This window comes from Zootoca vivipara, chromosome 13, assembly GCF_963506605.1.
Source record: "Zootoca vivipara chromosome 13, rZooViv1.1, whole genome shotgun sequence".
In the NCBI taxonomy this organism is placed as follows: domain Eukaryota; kingdom Metazoa; phylum Chordata; class Lepidosauria; order Squamata; family Lacertidae; genus Zootoca; species Zootoca vivipara.
In genome coordinates this window covers 49,695,734-49,717,622 of record NC_083288.1, presented here as the reverse complement: position 1 = coordinate 49,717,622, position 21,889 = coordinate 49,695,734, and the positions used below count along the sequence as shown (strand labels likewise).

The window sequence follows — 21,889 nt, the reverse complement described above, 5'->3', positions numbered from 1 at the left end:
AAAATGGAGTAAAGGATCTTCTGTTTAACATGATGTTCAATTTCCTGCAATATTTTTTTGAGTTTGTGCGTGCTGGACTCCTATAATCCCTGGATTCAGCTAGTGTTAGAATTAAATCAAAGTCGGGAGTGTTAAGATATGCACCAGGCAACTCTTAATTCCTTGATCGAACAAGTGGCTAACATTTGGCTAACAAGTGGCTAACATTTGGCCAAGTGCCAGGTGATGGGCCATTAAGAGAACAAAGGATCATAGAATCAGAGTTGGAAGAGACCACAAGGGCCATCCAGTCCAACCCCCTGCCAAGCAGGAAACACCATCAAAGCATTCTTGACATATGCCTGTCAAGCCTCTGCTTAAAGACCTCCAAAGAAGGACTCTGCGCAAGATGGCAAATGGGTGGGGCCCCTCTCTCAACAGATAAAGCCAAGCTTCCCCCGCTTTAGGTGCAATAGATCTGTGCACAATCGCTAAACCCAGAAGTGACCTGGAAATGTCATAAAAAACGTCACTAAAAGGGCAGGATGGGGTGTTTCAATTTCACACTATTTCACGCAAGTGTGCAGTGACCCAGAATGCCCCCTGCCCCGTGCAAATTGTGGGTTGCCTGCAGAGTTAGAAGCAGTGACAGCCTCGGCCCAGTATTACTGGGCCAGCGTCTCCACCTCCATCGTTCAGCCCGGACACCAGCTCTGAGGGCCTTCTGGCGGTTCCCTCGTTGCGAGAAGTGAGGTTACAGGGAACCAGGCAGAGGGCCTTCTCGGTGGTGGTGCCCGCCCTGTGGAACGCATAGCAAACATTTCTTTCTTTCTTTCTTTCTTTCTTTCTTTCTTTCTTTCTTTCTTTCTTTCTTTCTTTCTTTCTTTCTTTCTTTCTTTCTTTCTTTCTTTCCCCATCTCTCTCTCTCTCTCATAATCTGGCAGCTTTCCTCCCTCAGCTGGTTGTTGCCGCCTCCATGCTGGCCTGAGGCCTGAGGCCTCCCAGCCTTTTGCTTCGGAGATCCGGTTCATCTTAAAACAGAGCAGGCCTCCCTATGAAAGAACGAGCCTTTGCCAAATGACTCCCAGCCTTCTAAATTCTTCTTTCTCCACCATCCACAATAACTCAAGAAGAACTGGATCAGACCAAAGAAGGCCCAGCTAGCCCAGCATCCTTTTCTCACTGCAGCCAACCAGGTACCCCAATGAGAAACCCAACCTGGTCAGATCCAGAAGGCAACAGCTGTGCCCTGCCCACTTCTGATTCCCGGCAACTGGTACCCACATTTCAAAATATTGAAAGTATTTCACTTGAACAAATAAAAATAAAAATAAAAAGCACATTAAAAAATAAGTAGTATAAAATAATAATAATAATAATAATAATAATAATAATAATAATAATTTTTTATTTATACCCCGCCCATCTGGCCGGGTTCCCCCAGCCACTCTGGGCGGCTTCCAACAAAATATTAAAATAAAGAATTCCATTAAACATTAAAAGCTTCCCTAAACAGGGCTGCCTTGAGATGCCTTCTAAAGGTCTGGTAATTGTTGTTCTCTTTGACCTCTGGTGGGAGGGCGTTCCACAGGGCGGGTGCCACTACCGAGAAGGCCCTCTGCCTGGTTCCCTGTAACTTAGCTTCTCGTAGCGAGGGAACCGCCAGAAGGGCCTCGGCGCTGGACCTCAGTGTCCGGGCAGAACGATGGGGGAGGAGACGCTCCTTCAATATGTCATTATTGGGGTGTTGTTTTTATTTTGATTGTGCATTTTGTGGTTTTATATTCTGATTTTAGTCTGTGAACTGCCCCTGAGACCTGTGGGCATAGGGCAGTACTGTATATAAATTGAAATAATAATAATAATAATATGTGCAATATATGCAAACAACTACAACTACATATCTCTGTGTGTAGAAGCTAGTGGCACATTTTACTGCACAAAGGTACAATGTCCATTCTTTGGCTCTGCCACCCCCACCCCCCGCTGTTGGCATGCGGCCCTCAGGAAGTGCTCTCCCACTGATCCACGGCCCTTCTCCGATATACTGCCCCTGAAAAGGAATGCCCCATTTCTCCAGCAGGGCTAAATCCCTATTTGTTGACCTCTGCTCCATTCAGAGGTTATCACCATCAAGACGAAGGCAATGTCTGTGGGAAAGCTATCGATCCCCAAAGGAATTGGGGTGAAGGCACAAGGAGAAGGGGACGACAGAGGATGAGATGGTTGGACAGTGTTCTCGAAGCCACCAACATGAGTCTGACCAAACTGCGGGAGGCAGTGGAAGACAGGAGTGTCTGGCGTGCTCTGGTCCATGGGGTCACGAAGAGTCGGACACGACTAAAGAAGAACAACTAGTGACAGGTTCGAGCTGAGTGTGTTGTGTGAGCAAGTTGCGGATCTGCATTAATTATATGTCATCGGAACCATTGGCTTCCTAAGATGTGTGTAAAGTCTATGCACTTCTAAACCATTTAGGAGATTAGGAGATTTAGGAGTTTGGAGAGGATGGATTAGATCCCATTGAACAATCCCATTAACCTCCCCCTCTCCCACGAGAATGGTCTTGCCTGGTGGGGGCAGGTTTTGAACACCGCAGGGCTGTTGTTGCTGCGGTTTCTTGGAGAGGGGTCATAATCTTAGTGATTTCCACACTTCAGGCCTGCTCTTCGTACCCTCTGAGCTTTGACTCTTTGCAGATTCCTTATTTGAGAGGGACTATTTGTCAATCCAGATTGGCAACATCTACAATGACTGGCAGGTTGTCCTCAGCACCTCAGACTGGGAGTCTCTCTCCCAGCCCTGCCTGGAGATTCTGGAAATTTGAACCTGGAACATTTCTGAAGGTAAAGGAGATGTTCCACCTCTGAGCTGTGGTTCTTCCTCGAGAAGATGGCCTAAGACCATAGGAAACTGCTTTACACTGACTAGACCCCTGATCCATCTGGCTCAGTATTGCCTACACTAGGTAAAGGTAAAGGGACCCCTGACCATTAGGTCCAGTCGTGACCGTCTCTGGGGTTGCGCACTCATCTCGCATTATTGGCCGAGGGAGCCGGCGTATAGCTTCCAGGTCATGTGGCCAGCATGACAAAGCCGCTTCTGGCAAACCAGAGCAGCACATGGAAATGCCGTTTACCTTCCCGCTGTAGCGGTTCCTATTTATCTACTTGCATTTTGACGTGCTTTCGAACTGCTAGGTTGGCAGGAGCTGGGACCAAGCAACGGGAGCTCACCCCGTCACAGGGATTCGAACCGCCGACCTTCTGATCAGCAAGCCCTAGGCTCAGTGGTTTAACCACAGCGCCACCTGGATCCCTGCAAAAATCTCCAGAATTTTTCCAGGCTGGGGTCTCTCCCAGACCTAGCTGGAGATGCTGGGAATTCAAATCCGGGACTTTCTCATGCAATGCAGGAAACTGTAGCAGCCCCTTGCTCTCAACCCGGAGGGCCTGTGTGGCTGGTATAACTGGACAAACATATATAGGATAGGCTAATTCTCTGTGGGTTTACCAAATTCCTAGTTAAATCCATCAAGACTACTGCCCATCGCGTCATTGTGGGCATTGGATTCCATCAGCTGATGGCGAGTTGTGTGCAGAAATCCCTCCTTTTGCCTCCCCTGATTTTCCTTTCCTGATCAGCCCAAAGGACCTTTTGTATTCCTCCTCTTCCAACCAACATGGACCTTGAACAAATTCAGCATCTTAGTCTGGGACCGCCAAGGTGATTGGGGATGGCTGTTCATCTGTCAATGACAGGTCTCCCAATTCCTCAATCTTAATTTCAGTTCTGCAGCAATTTGATATTGTTTTTAATTCGCAGGAAAATTTGCCAGCATCTTAGTGTTAATTTCTCCTAATACATGCATTTTTTAAAAAAACTAATACAGTCGTATCTTGGTTTTCAAACAGCTTAGCTCTCGAACGTTTTGTCTTCCGAACGCCGCAAACCCAGAAGCAAGTATTCTGGTTTGCGAACGTTCTTTCGGAAGCCGAACGTCCAACAGGGCTTCCGCGGCTTCCGGTTGGCTGCAGGAACTTCCTGCAGCCAATCAGAAGCTGTGCTTTGGTTTCTGAATGTTTTGGGAGTCGAACAGACTTCCGGAATGGATTCCGAGGTACGACTGTATGTGTCACAGGGGTTGTCCCTCACAGTATGCATATTTTTGCAAAGCCATTCCCTCCAATGTAACACATGTTTGCATGCTGTTTTCGGAGAGATCTACACTTTCCCCTAAAATAAACATTTTTTGTTCTTGCTGGAGAACTGCCTTGCAAAATTTGGAGAGGTGCAAATTTCAAAGGCTAAATGTGTTTCGGTTTGGCGTAGTGGCTCGATAAGTTTGGAGGAGGTGGCTTCTCATCAAAATGCAAACAAAATCATTTTTTTTTCTCTATACCCACTGATGATTCAGAGAAGCCCCACCCCCCTAGGCCCCATCTCAGGCTGCCCACAGAGGGAACCTTTGGTGCAAGGTCAAGGGCAGACAGCAGAGAAGGAGGCACTGTGATTTGGGCATCCTAGGAAAAGGGTTGAGCATCCTTCCTGTGAAGTCTTTATTTTGTGAAACTTGTATCATAGGCACCATTCCAAAAGGCACATTAGCATCTTGACATGTTTATTAGCACAAAGCCACGTTAGAACTGTGCATTCCTGCAGGCAAAACAAGCAGATGAAGGAGCGGAAACAGATCAATCGAAATGAAAACTTTGTAACACTAGAATATTTTTTCCATCTTTCCATTTTTTCCAAGTTTTCCATCTTGTTTCTCCCCCTGCCTCTCCCCCACATCTCTGTAAGCAGACATGTGGAATTTTTTTAAAAGGACATCAAGGAATTAAGCCCACCCTAAAGAAAAATAAAAGCACGCCAAAATGTGAAGGCTGCAGGAAGGGGCAGAGAGTTTCAGGCATGTCAAACCTGCTGCCCTCCAGATGTTTTGGGCTACAATTCCCATCTTCCCCAACCACTGGTCCTGCTAGCTAGGGATCATGGGAGTTGTAGGCCAAAACATCTGGAGGGCCGCTCTGTGCCGGGCGGAATGTTGTGCTGACCCAGGAGACTTCTACATTTGCCTAAAAAGCGCCTAGCCCTCATGAAACAAAACTGGGAAATGTTTGAAGGAAATGTTCAGAACCAACCTGGGCTCGGCTTCCAGGAATCAAAGAGCACAGATTTCGTGGCCTGTACCACCTTTTGCAAAACCTTTCATTGATATCACCTACACCTGCTTTGACACCTGCACGGGCACCCCTGCAGCTCAACAACCACCCCCTTTTGCGAAATCCGCAAATTGCAAATTAAGCAGCTCTCAAGTCTTTTTTTTCCCCAGACTGCAGATGTTTGGCTTCCTGCTCCAGCCTTCCAAGTCAGCAGTCATGAGGGAAGCCCTTTTCCAGCTTGTGAAAGGTGCGTGAGAGAGGAAGTTATATGGAGACACTGTTCTGGGCTTCGGTAGGATTCATGTAGAGGTACCCGATGGGCAGTTCCTTGTTCCTGGCCTCGATTTCCTTCGAGATCTCGGCCAGGCGTTCCTGGAAGGCAGCGATAAGCTTCCTCGGTGCTTCCTCTGTGAAATGTTCCTCAGGGTAGTAGCCCAGGGGTCTCTGAGAGAAAAAATTGTGGAGTACATATTACCAGGAACATGACAGGCAGGCCTTACCTGGACCCTTGGCTCAGCTAACACAGTATTGACCACACTGGTCCAAAAGAAAAAAGGGAGGCAACCTTTTTTTCCACTCAAGGGCCACACTGCCCCAAAGTTAGTTTGCCCAGGGCCACATATTGGCAGGGGGCAGGGGGTGAAGCAAAGATGTGGCTGCAACCTGCTCTGTTTTTGAAACAAAATAAAAAAAAATCCTTCCAGTAGCACCTTAAAGGTAAAGGGACCCCTGAGCATTAGGTCCAGTCGTGACCGACTCGGGTTGCGACGCTCATCTTGCGTTATTGGCTGAGGGAGCTGGCGTACAGCTTCCAGGTCGAACTGCTAGGTTGGCAGGAGCTGGGACCGAGCAACGGGAGCTTACCCCATCGCAGGGATTCGAACTGCCGACCTTCTGATCAGCAAGGTTTAACCCGCGGTGCCACCCGCATCCCATTCAGGTATCTGAAGAAGTGTGCATGCACATGAAAGCTCATACCAATGACAAACACATTGTCATTGTGGGCACACAAACATGCGTGGAGACAGCTGACCTGTGTTCAGTCCACCATGTGAACAGGCTTTCTGTCATCCCCCTTTCTCTCTATATGTCACCCCCTTCAGTGCTGGATTTACGTAAAAGCTAAACAAGCTATAGCTTAGGGCCCCACTCTCTTGAGGCCCCCCCAAAAAATTAAAGGGAAAAAACCCCTGGATGTACATTTCCAAAATATAAGATAAAAAAACAAAAATAAAATAAAACCTACATACAGAAATGGTGTTTCTTGTTTGCCAGAAGCGGCTTAGTCATGCTGGCCACATGACCCGGAAGCTGTCTGCGGACAAACACCGGCTCCCTCGGTCTATAGAGCGAGATGAGTGTGCAACCCCAGGGTCGTCCATGACTGGACCTAATGGTCAGGGGTACCTTTACCTTTACCTTTACATTCTACTATTTATAATTATTAGTACATGGTTTGCATCATATGTTTACACCTATTATTATTTCATGTTATACTTATAGCAAGTTTCAATCTAGAGACTAGGTTATGTGTCTTTGTAAATTGTGTTTCTAAAGGAACTTTTGTTATTGCCAAATGCCAATGTGTTTGCACTATTAAGTTTGCTTTGAATAAAAAATCATTTTAAATTAGAGCTTAATCATTATTTCACTATTAATATACTTCTTAATTGTATTTCAGTTCAACAATTATTTTGATAAAATGCATATTTTGTTATGTGCAAATGTCTTGAGATACCTATTAGGTCCACAAATGACCATATAGCATATATTCAACACAAAAAACAGCGGCAATTTGTTGTTGACAAAGGACAGCTGGACATAGAAAGGGCCCCATTACCTTCAGTAGCTTAGGGCCTCATCAAGCCTAAATCTGGCCCTGCACCCCTTTAACATGACTTACTGGTGAGGAGATATAGCAAGGTCATGGCCACTGGGATAGGCGTTGTTGGATAATGTCCCTGCATTGCGGGGGGGGTTGGACTGGGTTCCCTTCTAACTGTGAAATTCTGTGTAGCATTATACCAGGGGGAACATGGAACTGCCATGATAATTCCACTTCCAGCCCTGTGCGGCAATGCCTTAGCTCTAGCATGGAAGTCCCATTTCAAACATTGCTTATCTACGTCGGCCGTCTAATTTAGCTTTGCAGACTCTGATTCCTTTATTTAAAAACATTTAACCACTGCATTTTATCTCTGCCGCTCCCTGCTTCTCCTTTCCCTTCGCTCTGCCCCCAGCACACTCACCAGGTCTCCCGGCTCGTAGCTCACGATGGAGAGCAGCGTCAGCAGAGCGCAGGAGGAGTTGACTTCGGGAAGCGTGGCCAAGATGCTCTCCAAAGTCGCGGAGCCCTTCACCTTGGGCGGGGGCTGGCGCAAGGTGGCCGGCGTGTTGGGCATCCAGGCGGCGAAATCAAACTGTTGCGCGGGGGGGGGGGGGAGAAATGGCACCGTCAAGGAGGTGGGAGAAAACAGGTAGAGTCCAGGCGAGAGCAGGTGGGAAACCCAATGATAAAAGAATCGGTGTGGGAATTTGTCGTGTGTCACAGGGACTGGTTGTGGGGGTGTTTTAGCCAGCCTGGTCTGGTTGTGGACCCATTTCTTCAGAGGGCAAAACGATGTCTCGGGCAGAATCTACTATATGTTTTGGGAAATGGTTGTTTGTTTTCTAAGGGTTCATCTGCTTCTCGAGATACGGTTGCCAACATACCTGCCAAGTTGCTGTCGGAGAAATAAGGGACCGGGCCGGAAGTAGCAGACCAGAAGTAGCGCTGCTGCCATTTTGGAACTGGGCGGAGCATGCTCAGAAGTGACTTTTGATGCTGCTTTGCCCAGTTCCAAAATGGCCGCCGCGCCAGAAGTCGCACTGCAGCCATTTTGGAACTGGGCAGAGCAGCATCAAAAGTCGCTTCTAAGCATGCTCCGCCCAGTTCCAAAATGGCCGCCGCGCCAGAATAAACCGGGGAAAAACAAAAAAAATTCCGTTTTTTCAGCTAGGAACAGCTGGAAAAATGGGGATTTCCCGGGGAATACGGGAGACTTGGCAGCTATGGTTGGCAACAGGGGCGTGGGAAGGGTGGGGGGTGCGGTCTACCCTGGGTGCCACCCTGACAGGGTGTGTGTGACAAAATGGCGGGCGGCACTCACTGCGGGGCTTGCAGCGTGCATAAACCACGTGTCTCGGCACCCGCAGGCTCCACGCTGTCCGCCCACTGCCTCCCCCCAGCTGTAGGGCGGCCGAGGCCCCGTGGCTTACCTTATCCCGTCCCTAAGGGCACTGTGCGCCCCACCCCGTCTCTATGGGCTACGCGCCCCACCCCATGGCACGCCGGCCCAGGTCCCCGAGAGCCTTCCTCCACCGTTGGTCACCCAACTTGGCATGAGGGTTTCCTGAGGTAGGAGCAGTGGTCTTCACTGATGTTTTGATGCTGGCTGCTGCCAATCAAGATGGTGGAGCGAAGCACAATTGTGGTGTGACTTCACCCATTAGTGAGGGGTTGGTCACCTTTTGAGATGTCGTTTCCTAACTTTGCATGATGGCTACTGAGGTGGAGGTAGTGATCTCTTGGACCAAACCCAAAAATGACATTATCCATTTTAAAAAATCACATTTCCATACCTGCCAAGTTCCTCTCTGAAAAATAAGGGACCGGACCGAAAGTAGCATACCAGAAGTAGCATGGCGGCCATTTTGGAACTGGGCGGAGCATGCTCAGAAGTGACTTTTGATGCTGCTGTGACCAGTTCCAAAATGGCTGCCGCACCAGAAGTCGCGCTGCAGCCATTTTGGAACTGGGCAGAGCAGCATCAAAAGTCGCTTCTGAGCATGCTCTGCCCAGTTCCAAAATGGCCGCCGTGCCAGAATAAACTGGGAAAAAACAAAAAAAATCCATTTTTTCGGCTGGGGAGCTATGCATTTCCTTTTGGGGTTTGGGTGGGGTGGGGTGGGGGTTCTACAGATTCCCAGGCAGTGTTGGGTGCCCTCTGCTCATAGCTGCCAAGTCTCCTGTTACAAAATACAGGATCAGCAGCGCCGGAAGTCGCTTCTACGCACTTCCAGTGCCGCTCTGCCCATTTCCAAAATGTCCACAGCGCCAGAAACATACACAGAAGGAGCTCCCCCTGGCCGGTAAGAATTCCAGCGGATTTACAGGGGTTTTTAAAAATCCAGGCTGCCAGCGGGAAACGGCTTTAAAAACGGAGGTTTCCCGCGAAAAACAGGAGACTTGGCAGCTATGCCCCTGCTAACCTGAAATTATGTGGGGTTAGTAGAACCCCCCCCCCAAAAAAAAGAGTCTAACATGCCGTGACAGGCATCCTCTTGCAGTTCCTTGAAATTTTGCCTCTCCCCCTTGCGGTGGACATACCACTGGGAAACAGACACAGTCCAATACGGAGTTGGGTTTAAGGAAAGGGATGGGGAGAAAGAGGACCGGATGAGGCCACGTACCTGTCCGCTATTGACAGCCGCATGCCTTGCGGAGGAGCAGAAGATGACCATGGTGAGGAACTTGATGAGCTCAGCTCTGGTTTCCAAGGTGGAAGGAACACCTGTTGGGACGGACAGGAAGTTTAGCTTTCCCCCGCTCTGCAACATGAAGCCGTGTCCTATATTGATGGTGTGTGGGCAGTTCTGTTGATGGTTAGAGATGTGATGGAGCAGAGGGGATTGTGGGAGAGGAAAGGGGATGAAAGGGAGGGAGGGGAAGTTTGTAGGTGGTGATGCCTTCAAAGCAAAGCCCTGTAACTGTTTGGCAACTGTTATAAGAATTATAACAGGACCCAGGTTATAAGGGACCCAGGTGGCGCTGTGGGTTAAACCACAGAGCCTAGGGCTTGCTGATCAGAAGGTTGGCGGTTCGAATCCCTGCAACAGGGTGAGCTCCCGTTGCTCGGTCCCAGCTCCTGCCCACCTAGCAGTTCGAAAGCACATCCAAGTGCAAGTAGAGAAATAGGGACCGCTCTGGCGGGAAGGTAAACAGCGTTTCCATGTGCTGCTCTGGTTCGCCAGAAGCGGCTTTGTCATGCTGGCCACATGACCCGGAAGCTGTCTGAGGACAAACGCCGGCTCCCTTGGCCTATAGAGCGAGATGAGCGCCGCAACCCCAGAGTCGGACACGACTGGACCTGATGGTCAGGGGCCCCTTTACCTTTTATAAGAATTATAAGGTCTAAGATATAAAATAAATGTTCATAAATGTGCCAGGCAAGCACATGCATAAATATATAAACCATATGTCTGAAACAGTACAGGGGAAAAGTCCTAAAGCCATTCTGACTCTTCCAGTGACCTCAAATATTCCTCTGCAGTTTGGATGGAAAAGGGAAAAAACCTCCCCATTGTCACTGTGCTCACAAATCCTGCCTTAAGGGCACGTTTGGGTACGAATAGGGTGGCGCTGTGGTCTAAACCACAGAGCCTAGGGCTTGCCGATCAGAAGGTCGGCGGTTCGAATCCCCGCGACGGGGTGAGCTCCTGTTGCTCAGTCCCTGCTCCTGCCAACCTAGCAGTTCGAAAGCACGTCAAAGTGCAAGTAGATAAATAGGTACCGCTCCGGCGGGAAGGTAAACGGTGTTTCCGTGCGCTGCTCTGGTTCACCAGAAGCGGCTTAGTCATGCTGGCCACATGACCTGGAAGCTGTACGCCGGCTCCCTCAGCCAATAACGCGAGATGAGCGCCACAACCCCAGAGTCATCCGTGACTGGACTTAATGGTTAGGGGTCTCTTTACCTTTACCTAGGGTGTGCCTGTGACCTTGACTCAGGAATTAACTATTTATAATCACAAAAGAATGGCCAGGCTGTCCAGGTAAACCCATTAACAGGTTTCCTGCCAGACAGGATTCTGCTGTAGACCGCCCCTTCTGTCATGTATGTATGATGTTTTGGGGAGGGTGGTGGTCTTGGGCTACAGGGTGGGCAATTTCAAGAGTCTATATAAGGGCTTCCACACCATTGTTCAGGGTTCTCCTCCCTCCTGTGTGTGGGGAGTGAGGACCCTGTTGCAACAGTTTATTGAATCAAGATCAGGCTTACTAACTGCTTTGCTTTTCAATATTCTCTGGCTGGCCTCTGTTATTTTCTCCTACTGATAGAGAACCTAGGTAAGGACTCTCTACGGGCTCTCGGGTACCCCATTAAGGGAAAAGGAGCGGGCTTTTTCTTATAACAGCAACCACAAAGTTCCTTCTCCCCCTTCCTTCGCCAGGAAGACCTGGGGGAACAACTGGGGGGGTGCCCATGGCAATCACCCTTTGGGGCTTGCGAGGCACTTCCTGTTTCAGGCCCGGCTTCCTGGACCGTTGTCCTTTTCTTGCCCGGCAAAGGGACCATGAACTAGTTGGACACAGAGGCAACGGGGAGGAGGGTTACCTGATGCCGCCCTGCCCAGGAACGCTTCAGTGAAGATCTCGTGAACCCAGGCTTGCAGTTCGGGGTCGTCCTTCACAGATGCGTCAGATTTGTAGTAGAGACCGACGATTCCAGAGACAAACCTGGAAAGCGGAAGAATCAAGATATTCACAAACCTGCTCATGGAAGGAAATCGGCGAAAGCCTAATGGGAATTTGACACATGCTCTGATTCAACAGTAAAGAGTTGGTTTTCTTGGGGGACAAGCAGAAGTGTGGGCTGAGAAAAGCTCCACCTGTTGATTTTCTGTCTTTCATGTGCATTTTAGAGGCACTGGGACCATAGCTGCCAAGTACCCCGTTTTGCCCGGGAAACCCCTGTATTTTCTTACCGTTTCCCGCTCGTCTCCTGAATGGATTTATCTCCCGTAAATCCCCCGGATAGCAGCTCCTACCGGCGGCCATGTTTCTGGTGCCACTCTGCCCATTTCCAAAATGTCCGCAGCGCCAGAAGTCGCTTCTATGTCCGGAAGTGCGTAGAAGCGACTTCTGGCGCTGCGGACATTTTGGAAATGGGCAGAGCGGCGCCGGAAGTCACTTCTACGCACTTTTGGACATGCATAGAAGCGACTTCTGGCGCCGCGGCCATTTTGGAAATGGGCAGAGCGGCACCCGAAGTTGCTTCTACCCATGTCCGGAAGTCGCGTAGAAGCAACTTCCGGTGCTGCGCCGCTGCTGGTCCTGGATTTTTCAATCCGGAACTTGGCAGCTATGACTGGGACCCTGGCAGTAGGGGAAACAAGCGGCAACAGGGGCGCCCTAAGAGAGCGTCAGAAAATCTGAAAATTGTAGAGTTGGAATGGTTCACGAGGGTCCTCTAATCCAACCCCCTGCAATCCAGGAATCTTTCACCCAACGTGGGGCTTGTACCCACAATCCTGAGCTTAAGGGTCTCGTGCTCTACTGACTGAGCTTTTCCCTCACCCAGAGCACCTTCTCGCAAAAGTTTCTCCCAGACCATGTCAGGGAAAAAGCTTTAACAGAGATTCCTTTCAAATTGGCTGGAGGTCATGGCATTGTTTCAAGCCTAACACTTGCTCTCATCTTAATCATCACCCTTGATCCTTAATTAAGAGCAGATCTAATTTCCAGCTTTTGCTGAAGGCAATCACTTAAACTGAACTAGTCGAAACAAATCTAAAAAGGTGTGTGTTTGGGGGGGTGGGGAGAGGAATGTGATTTTAATACCTAATTTGCTTTCCACAATTAACTACTTCCTTTCCCTTCTCAGAGAACGAGGCCACCTGTCATTTCCCTCCTTTTCAGTGTTTATTTGGGGGGCAAAGCTAGTGGACAGATTGCTTAGGGAAATCAGACCCAGAAAAACCTTAACCGTGCAATTTTTCTCTGATATTCTCCTTGCTTCTGCTGCTTCCGAACCTACCTTCCTCATTTTGCTACATTAGGAAGAACATCCTGCTTGTAAGAGCCATCGGCACAGGTCAACTCTGTGTCCAAGACAGCTGTTTATCAGCTCCATCTGGTACGCAGGCTGAGTCCCTACCTGCCCACTGACTGTCTCTCCAGAGTGGTGCATGCTCTAGTTATCTCTCGCTTGGACTACTGCAATGCGCTCTACGTGGGGCTACCTTTGAAGGTGACCCGGAAACTACAACTAATCCAGAATGCGGCAGCTAGACTGGTGACTGGGAGCGGCCGCCGAGACCACATAACACCGGTCCTGAAAGACCTACATTGGCTCCCAGTACGTTTCCGAGCACAATTCAAAGTGTTGGTGTTGACCTTTAAAGCCCTAAACGGCCTCGGTCCGGTATACCTGAAGGAGCGTCTCCACCCCCATCGTTCTGCCCGGACACAGGTCCAGCTCCGAGGGCCTTCTGGCGGTTCCCTCACTACGAGAAGCCAAGTTACAGGGAACCAGGCAGAGGGCCTTCTCGGTAGTGGCACCCACCCTGTGGAATGCCCTCCCACTAGAGGTCAAAGAGAACAACAATTACCAGACCTTTAGAAGGCATCTCAAGGCAGCCCTGTTTAGGGAAGCTTTTAATGTTTGATGGATTTCTGTATTTTAATGTTTGATGGATTTCTGTATTTTAGAATTTCTGTTTTGTTGGAAGCCGCCCAGAGTGGCTGGGGAAACCCGGCCAGATGGGCGGGGTATAAATAATAAATTATTATTATTATTATTATTATTATCGGACAGTGGAACAGATTCCCTCAGAAGGTGGTGGATTCTCCCTCGCTGGAGGTTTTTAAACAGTGGTTGGGTGGCCACCTGTCAGGGATTCTCGGTTGTGAATCCTGCTTTGCAGGGGGTTGGCCTAGATGACCCTTGGGGTCCCTTCCAACTCTGCGATTCTATGATTTCCAACGTGCAAGACCCCGTGTGGCCAGAAACGGTCTCAACTCTGGCAGCCTAGATTCTTCTGGTTTTGGAAGAGCGGCAAGAATATTTACTTCCACACTTCAGGCATACCCAACCAGCCCCTTCTGTACCCAGATCCCAGGCCCCAATCCGCAAAGGCTCACGTCTCTATAGCCTTCCAAATCTTCATCCCATCATCCCTGTAGTAGTAATTGGGCAAGGACGCGACTCCTCTTTCTTGCAGGTCATCTGGGAGGCAGAGGGAGCTGTAGCTAGAGGCCTCCACGCCTTTGGCTAGCAGTTTTATCATCCCGTCCCGTCCCGTCGCCGTTGCCTGCAGACCAACAGGGGGAAATGCAAGGATCACAAAGGCAGATTCCCTCTGGGGAATTGTACAGAAATTTATTTATGCATGCTACAACAGCAGCGAGAATGGTACTTGCCCCAAAGTGGAAAGAAAGAAGCAGAAGTCCCAGGAAAGGAAGAACGGATACAAAAACTTATGGAATGTGCAGGGAAATGGCAGAAGTTACCGGAAGAATAAGAAATCAAGATAACGAACTTTTCTATACAGTGGTACCTCGGTTTATGAACACAATTGGTTCCGGAAGTCTGTTCATAAACTGAAGCATTCATAAACTGAAGCGAACTTTCCCATTGAAAGTAATGGAAAGTGGATTAATCCGTTCCAGACGGTCCGCGGAGTACTTAAACTTCAGTTCATAAACTGAAACATGGGTGTAATTGCTTCCGGAAGTCTGTTCATCAACTGAAGCATTCATAAACTGAAGCGAACTTTCCCATTAAAAGTAATGGAAAGTGAATTAATCCGTTCCAGATGGGTCCGCGGCGTTCATAAACCGAAAATTCATAAACCGAGGTGTTCACTGTATATATAAAAGAATGGAAATGGTTTATTGAATATTTCCCAGTACGTTTCCGAGCATGATTCAAAGTGTTGGTGCTGACCTTTCAAGCCCTAAATGGCCTCGGTCCAGAATACCTGAAGGAGCGTCTCCACCTCCATCATTCTGCCCAGACACTGAGGTCCAGCACCGAGGGCCTTCTGGCGGTTCCCTCGTTGCGAGAAGCCAAGTTACAGGGAACCAGGCAGAGGGCCTTCTCGGTGGTGGCGCCTGCCCTGTGGAACGCCCTCTCAACAGATGTCAAAGAGGAAAACAACTACCAGACTTTTAGAAGACATCTGAAGGCAGCCTTGTTTAGGGAAGCTTTTAATGTTTAATAACTTATTGTATTTTAATATATTCTGTTGGAAGCCGCCCAGAGTGGCTGGAGAAACCCAGCCAGATGGGTGGGGTATAAATAATAAATTATTATTATTATTATTATTATTATTATTATTATTATTATTATTATTTACAGATAAATTGCAAACAGATAAAAACATTGGCAGGATTATTGTAATAACCTGCAGTTTCATAAGAGTTTATGTTTCAAGTAGTAGACAAATTAAAGGAGCAAATTAAATGAATTTGGATATGCAGAAGATTATTTTAAAAAATAAATTTAAGGAACCGCAGAAAGAGGGGGGAGGAAGTCAAACTTTGAAACGTTAAATTGATTGCGAAGCTAATGAAATGTATAAATTTGAAAAGTATACCGTAAATGAAAAACTAAAACTAAAATAAAATACAAAGTCAGATTCCCCCTAACTGGAAGCAGTCCCTCAGCTGTCCCTCAACTGCCATGGCGCACAGACATCATTTTGGACACAAACCCACGCTGACGCATTAAGGGGTCTCAGCCCAGCTCCAGCCGCCCACCTCAGCCCAGGCCCCAACTTATGGGTGTGCGTGTTTTTGGCCGCTGGCTAGACACCTGATGTGGGACCGGGACCCAGGGCTTTCTCCTCCTGTTGCAAACCTCTCTTACCTGATCAAATACCCCTCCTGGTTGGATAAGACTGGTACGGGCAAGGGTGTTGATGTGCAGAGTATAACGGGTGTGGGGTATCAGGAGCTGTGAGAAAGAGAGAAGGAGAAGAAACACAGGTTTAAGACTCGAAGGGAAGTGTCTCCTGACTCACACTCAAATGCAAACATTTCAGGTTCTCATGATTTTTTAAGATAAGATATCTTTATTGTCATTGTCCCCTTGCGGGAACAACGAAATTTTGCCATATTTCTGCCATTTTCTGCTAGGTTATGCATCTGTTCCAATTCACACCCAAATCAAAGAATCATAGAGTTGTAAGGGACCCCTAAGAGTCATCTAGTCCACCCCCTGCAAAGCAGGAATCTCAACTAAAGCATTTATGGCAGAGGGCCACCTGGCCTCTGCTTAAAAACCTCCAAGGAAGGAGAGTCCACCACCTCCTGAGGGAGTCCGTTCCACTGTCAAAGTTCTTCCTGATGTTTAGTCGGAATCTCCTTTCTTGTAACACTAGTAAGGCATCAGGTTGTTCAGATGTTAGCAGGCCCCCATCACAGAGTGCGCCCCAATGTCTGGCCACCCGCTGGGAGACGTTCCCCTCAAGACCCCTTACCTTGTACAGAGGGTGGCACATTGGCAGCTGGCGAAGGGTGGCCATACTGTAGACCTCACAATGGAAGTGCGCTTCGAGGAGGTGGGTGTTGACCTCGTGGACGTGGAAGTTGGACATTCTCACCCAGATCTTGGCAAGCGTCCAGTCCCACTTGGAGTCAGTGGGCAAGAAAATGGGGTTCTCCGGGCCGGGGGTCTGTTTAAGCTACCGGGAAAGAACCAATGAGAGGAGATCAGAAAGGATGTTGTCCTGTTTTATAGACACCTGCAAGGCTGGGAACTGTCCGCGGAGGACAGCAAGCGGCAGGAGGAATGATAGAATCGTAACGCTGGAAGGGACCCCAGGGGTCATCTAGTCCAACCCACTGCAATGCAGGAATCGAAGACGCCAACAGCTCCATGGGGGAGCAGAGGGCTTACCTAGGGGGGAGGCTGGGTAATCAAAGAATGAATTTTTGCATCATTGTTACATGATTTAAAACTGCCTTATTTTCTGTACTGTCAGGGTTAGGCTGTTATTTGGGGTGTAGCCGCTGTATGCCTGAAGGAGCGCCTCCACCCCATTGTTCAGCCCAGATGCTGAGGTCCAGCTCCGAGGGCCTTCTGGCAGTTCCCTCACTGTGAGAAATGAGGTTACAGGAACCAGGCAGAGGGCCTTCTCGGTGGTGGCGCCCAGCCTGTGGAACGCCGTCCCATCAGATGTCAAGGAAATAAACAACTATCTGACGTTTAGAAGACATCTGAAGGCAGCCCTGTTTAGGGATGTTTTTAATGTCTGGTGTTTTTAATTGTGTTTTTAATACCCGTCCAGATGGGCAGGGTATAAATAAAAATATTTATTATTATTATTATTATTATTATTAGCCACAGGTGAGAGCAGAGTGCAGCGTGGGGACCAGAGCTGGACAAAATACCCCAGAAGGAGCACCATATGTCCCCAGCAAGAGGTACCGCCCCTCCCGACACCCCATAACTGGACCCCTTCCTCTGCCCCAGCTGCCACAAAACATGTCTCTCCCGCATCGATCTCCACAGCCACAGCAGGCACCGTAACTCCCCAACAGTTTGACTTCACCCCCAAAATCGCACTCCTCCATTGTCTCCCGAGACAGACGGGTGCCAGCAAATCCTCCGGGTTAGACCTGTCTAGCTCGAAGGACGTAAAAGCACGGTGTAAACTCAGAACCAGTGTCTGGGCTGGCTTCCAACTTCTAGCCGGGGTGCCCCAGGGGTGATCTGGTGGAGAGGGGCGGGAGTCAGCCCCCTGCTGCAAGGACGTTTGCAATGCTTCCGGTCCCACGCAGATAGCTTTTGGGTCAGGATGCAACAAGCAAGAAGCCTGCTGTTACCTGAATGGCTAATGGCATCATCTGCCCTTTGGGGTTGAGGTGCAGCAGGCAGAGGGGGGCTGCCAGATACTGACGCTTCCCGTTCAGTTTGCAGGTGGGGATGCCCTCAAGGATCTTGTAGTCGGTGATGAAGATGTTTCCTTTCTGTGGGAGAGGGGGAGAAAGAAATGGACCGGGGCGAGCGAGACGCAATGAATCAATCCTACAGCTATCTGTTACAGTGAAAATATTCATGTTGCATTTCCCCCCACTAACCGTAGGCAGAATCATAGAATTGGGAGGGACCCTGATGGTCATCTAGTCCAACCCCCAGCAATGCAGAAATCTTTTTGCCCAGCGTGGGTATATACCTGTATTCTTTCGTTTATAAGACGCCCCCATGTATAAGACCCCCACCTATTTTTGGGGACGGAGATTTAAGAAAATGGGGGGAGATGTATCTATGTATAAGACACCCCCTAAGTTTTGACATTATTTTAAAGGGGGGAAACCTAGTCTTATACACGAAAAAAAATACAGTACGGTAGTACCTCGGGTTACGAACGCGATCCGTTCCGGGTCGCAGTTCGTAACCCGAAAAGGTCGCAAACTGAGCGCCGCTTCTGCGCATACGCAAAGCGTGATTTTCGCGCTTTACGCATGCGCAAAGCGCGCGCACCGCTTCTGGGTTTACGAACACCGTTCGTAACCCGAACTGTTCGCAACCCGAGCAGTTCGTAAACCGAGGTACGACTGTATATATAATTTTTATTAATTTTTCTGTTTTACAATTTAGAATACTCATTGAAACATCCTTAAAATATCAATGACTTCCCTTCTTCTCTTTCCACAGTTCATTTTGCATATCATAAAGGTAAAGGGGCCCCTGACCATCAGGTCCAGTCGTGTCCGACTCTGGGGTTGCGGCGCTCATCTCGCTCTATAGGCCGAGGGAGCCGGTGTTTGTCCGCAGACAGCTTCCGGGTCATGTGGCCAGCATGACAAAGCTGCTTCTGGCGAACCAGAGCAGCGCACGGAAACGCCGTTTACCTTCCCGCCGGAGCGGTCCCTATTTATCTACTTGCACTTTGATGTGCTTTCAAACTGCTAGGTGGGCAGGAGCTGGGACCGAGCAACGGGAGCTCACCCCGTTGCAGGGATTCGAACCGCCGACCTTCTGATCAGCAAGCCCTTGACTCTGTGGTTTAACCCACAGCGCCACCTGGGTCCCCATATCATAAATCCCTGCATATTTTAAAAAAACTAAACGGTTCAGTATTCCATTATTACATCCATCGAAACTTATTTACACTATTGAATTTATCTTAATGCTGCCAACGTTTTCAAGTGGACACATTTCCCCCCATGTATTCAATAAACGTTTTCCAATGTTCTTCTTGTTCTCTTATTCTATATGTAAAGTCAGCAAGCTGCGCATATTTCATTGGCTTAAGTTGCCATTCTTCTTTAGTTGGGACCTCACTCATTTTCCAATTTGGGGCTAACAAAACACGGGCCGCAGTAGTGGCACACATAAATAAGCTTTTTTGACACCTGGGAATTTCCGTCTGAATGATCCCCAACAGAAAGGACTCTGGTTGTACTTTTAAACATTTTTTTCAATTCATTATGGATTTCCACCCCCAATACTCTTTTACCCTTTTACAGGTCTACGACATATGAAAGAACGTTCTGCCCAGGGCCGTCCCTAGGCCCGGTCTGGGTGGCGCAAGGCGCCAGGGCGCCTGGCCATCAGAGGCACGGAAGGGGCGGCGAACGCTGGTGTCTGCCTCCGTGCGCCTCTGCTGATGAGCGGCTTCAGGCCGCTCCCTAGAGGCGCGCGGGGAGCGCTGGCCTGGGACCGCCTGAACAGCTGAGAGGCACGGTGCGGCGGCCCCAGGCGCGCACTCCCTGCGCGCTTCCAGAGCTTCACACGGGGAGCGCGAGCCTGGGGCCTCCTCCTCCGCGCCTCTCAGTTTTTGAGCGGCTTCAGGCTGCTCTCCGGAGGCGCGCAGGGAGCGTGAGCCTGGGGCTGCCTCCTCTACGCCTCTCAGCTCCCCGCCTGCCCGCCTCACTCACGGGGGGCGCCGGAGGGATCTTGGCACCAGGGCGCGAGATATGGTTAAGACGGCCCTGTTTCTGCCCAGCATGGGTCTTGAACCCATGACCCAGAGATTATGAGTCTTATGCTCTACCAACTGAGCTACTTTGCTGTGGTCACCATTATTCCTGCCTTACACCAGGGAAAACTGAGCCCGAAAGGCTTGCTCAAGGCCGCACAGCGAAAAGGCAGGACTTGAATGCAGCTCTCCCAGATCCAAGGTTCCACCCACCGTTTTGCAGGGGGCAGGTAGTCTCTTGTGACGATCAAACACGAGTGTCAAGTTTACCTTCAGCTCCTCCTGGAGGCTAGTTGATTTCCCCAGGCTTCCAGCCACCATCTCTGGGGTCACCGGGAAGTTATCGGGGATGACGGGGCATTTCTTGATCACCACCGGATTCACACCGTTCAGATACTGGTAGCCAAAAAAATCGTCATCCATCCAGTGCTCTGTGACGTACTCTGAGGCAGAGAAAGAAGTATTGATTATTGATTATTTAATTTGTATACTGCTTAACATATTTTTTTTTAAAAAATCTTATTATTATTATTATTATTATTATTATTATATAAATAATAATAATAGCAGATTAGACAGCTTTAAGGGATTGGACAATTCAGGGAGGAGGGGGGTCTGCCAATGGCTATTAGTCATTATGGCTAAATAGAACCTCCCTCTTTAGAGGCAGTCTACCTTTCAATAACACCTTCTGGGAAACAAAAGCAGGAGAGGGGCTATTAACTCATCATACCTGCCAAGATCCGGACGTAAAGATCCGGGATCGGCAGCGCACGCATGACCGGAAGTTGCGTGACGCAACTTCCGGTGGCGCTTCGCCCTTCTATGGGCACCAGAAAATGGCGGCGCCAGCGCCGAAAGTCGCTTCCGCGCATGACCGGAAACACGTAAAAGCGACTTCCAGCGCCGGCGCCACCATTTTCTAATGCCCATAGAAGGGCAAAGCGCAACCGGAAGTCGCGTCACACAACTTCCGGTCATGCGCGGAAGCGACTTCCGGCGCCGGCGCCGCCATTTTCTGGTGCCCATAGAAGGGCAAAGCGGCACCAGAAAAATGGCCGCCGGGCCGAAGCCGATTTAAGGGACAATACCGGGATTTTAACCTAAACGGGAGACCGCCGGGAAACGGTAAGAAAAAAGGGGTTTCCCCGGCGGATACAGGATACTTGGCAGCTATGTAACTCATGCCACTTGCCAGGGGACTTCTAAGAAGAAGCCACTATGGGCACAGGATGAGGGCATAGCTAGGCCTTTGGCCTGATCTACCAGGCCTCTTTATGCAATCTCAGCTCTGTTCCTTTTTTATCTATTTAAAGGAATGTATGTGCAAGGTGTGACCGGAAAGTTCGGTGAACGGTCACAGAAACCGGAGAGCGAGAAATATTCGAAGATACAACCGGCATCGGAAACCCACGAAATGCTCACAATTGTGCACGGAGATGAAGCTGTAACTCGAAAGACAATGTATTTTAAGCGTTTCCCTGAAGGGCGGCAAATGTCGACAGAGTTTGTGACTTATTGATGCGGGATCGGTGTTTGTGCGCCCGAATGATGGCGGAAGAATTGCATATTCCGCGTGAAATCGTTCCTGAGGTTACCGAGTTGTCCCACCCTCCATATTCTCCCAATCTGGCCCCACCGGATTTCTTTCTTTTTCCAAAACTGAAATGTGCACTGAAAGGGCAGAGATTTCCCAACATTTCCACACGTCCAAGCGGCTGTGATGAGGGAACTGAAAGCACTACGAAAAGAGGACTTCTCCAGAAGTTTCCGCCAGTTCTACGAACGTTGTCAATGGAGCATTGTATCAGAGGGGGATACTTTGAAGGCCTGTAAGGTTGTAGACTGGTACCTTGGTTTTCAAACAGCTTAGTTCACGAACAACGTGGAACCCGAACGCTGGAAAACCGGAAGTAGGTGTTTTTCAACCTTTTTCGGAAGCCGAACATGCTCCGTTTTGCATCCCCCTGTGTTTCCTGTTGCGCTGCTAATTTGCGCCCCCCCATTGTACTGTAATTCAAGCCTTCAATTTCCTATTGCAGTGTTCTAAGGAG

General features: G+C 49.2%; 1 protein-coding gene across 1 annotated transcript in view; it reads right to left on the bottom strand.

Annotated features, from left to right (window-relative positions):
* Positions 1–4,583: 4,583 nt before the first annotated feature.
* The window catches only part of LOC118094999 (hydroperoxide isomerase ALOXE3), a 35,167-nt gene continuing 17,861 nt past the window's right edge, over positions 4,584–21,889 (bottom strand). The window contains exons 6-14 of the mRNA XM_035135837.2: positions 20,106–20,278; positions 17,737–17,880; positions 16,389–16,592; positions 15,776–15,862; positions 14,047–14,216; positions 11,519–11,640; positions 9,597–9,697; positions 7,394–7,564; positions 4,584–5,588 (exon numbers count right to left, since the gene is read on the bottom strand). Of these exons, the coding sequence (XP_034991728.2) occupies positions 5,409–5,588; positions 7,394–7,564; positions 9,597–9,697; positions 11,519–11,640; positions 14,047–14,216; positions 15,776–15,862; positions 16,389–16,592; positions 17,737–17,880; positions 20,106–20,278 (1,352 nt within the window). The 3' untranslated portion in view covers positions 4,584–5,408. The remainder of the gene's footprint in view (positions 5,589–7,393; positions 7,565–9,596; positions 9,698–11,518; positions 11,641–14,046; positions 14,217–15,775; positions 15,863–16,388; positions 16,593–17,736; positions 17,881–20,105; positions 20,279–21,889) is intronic.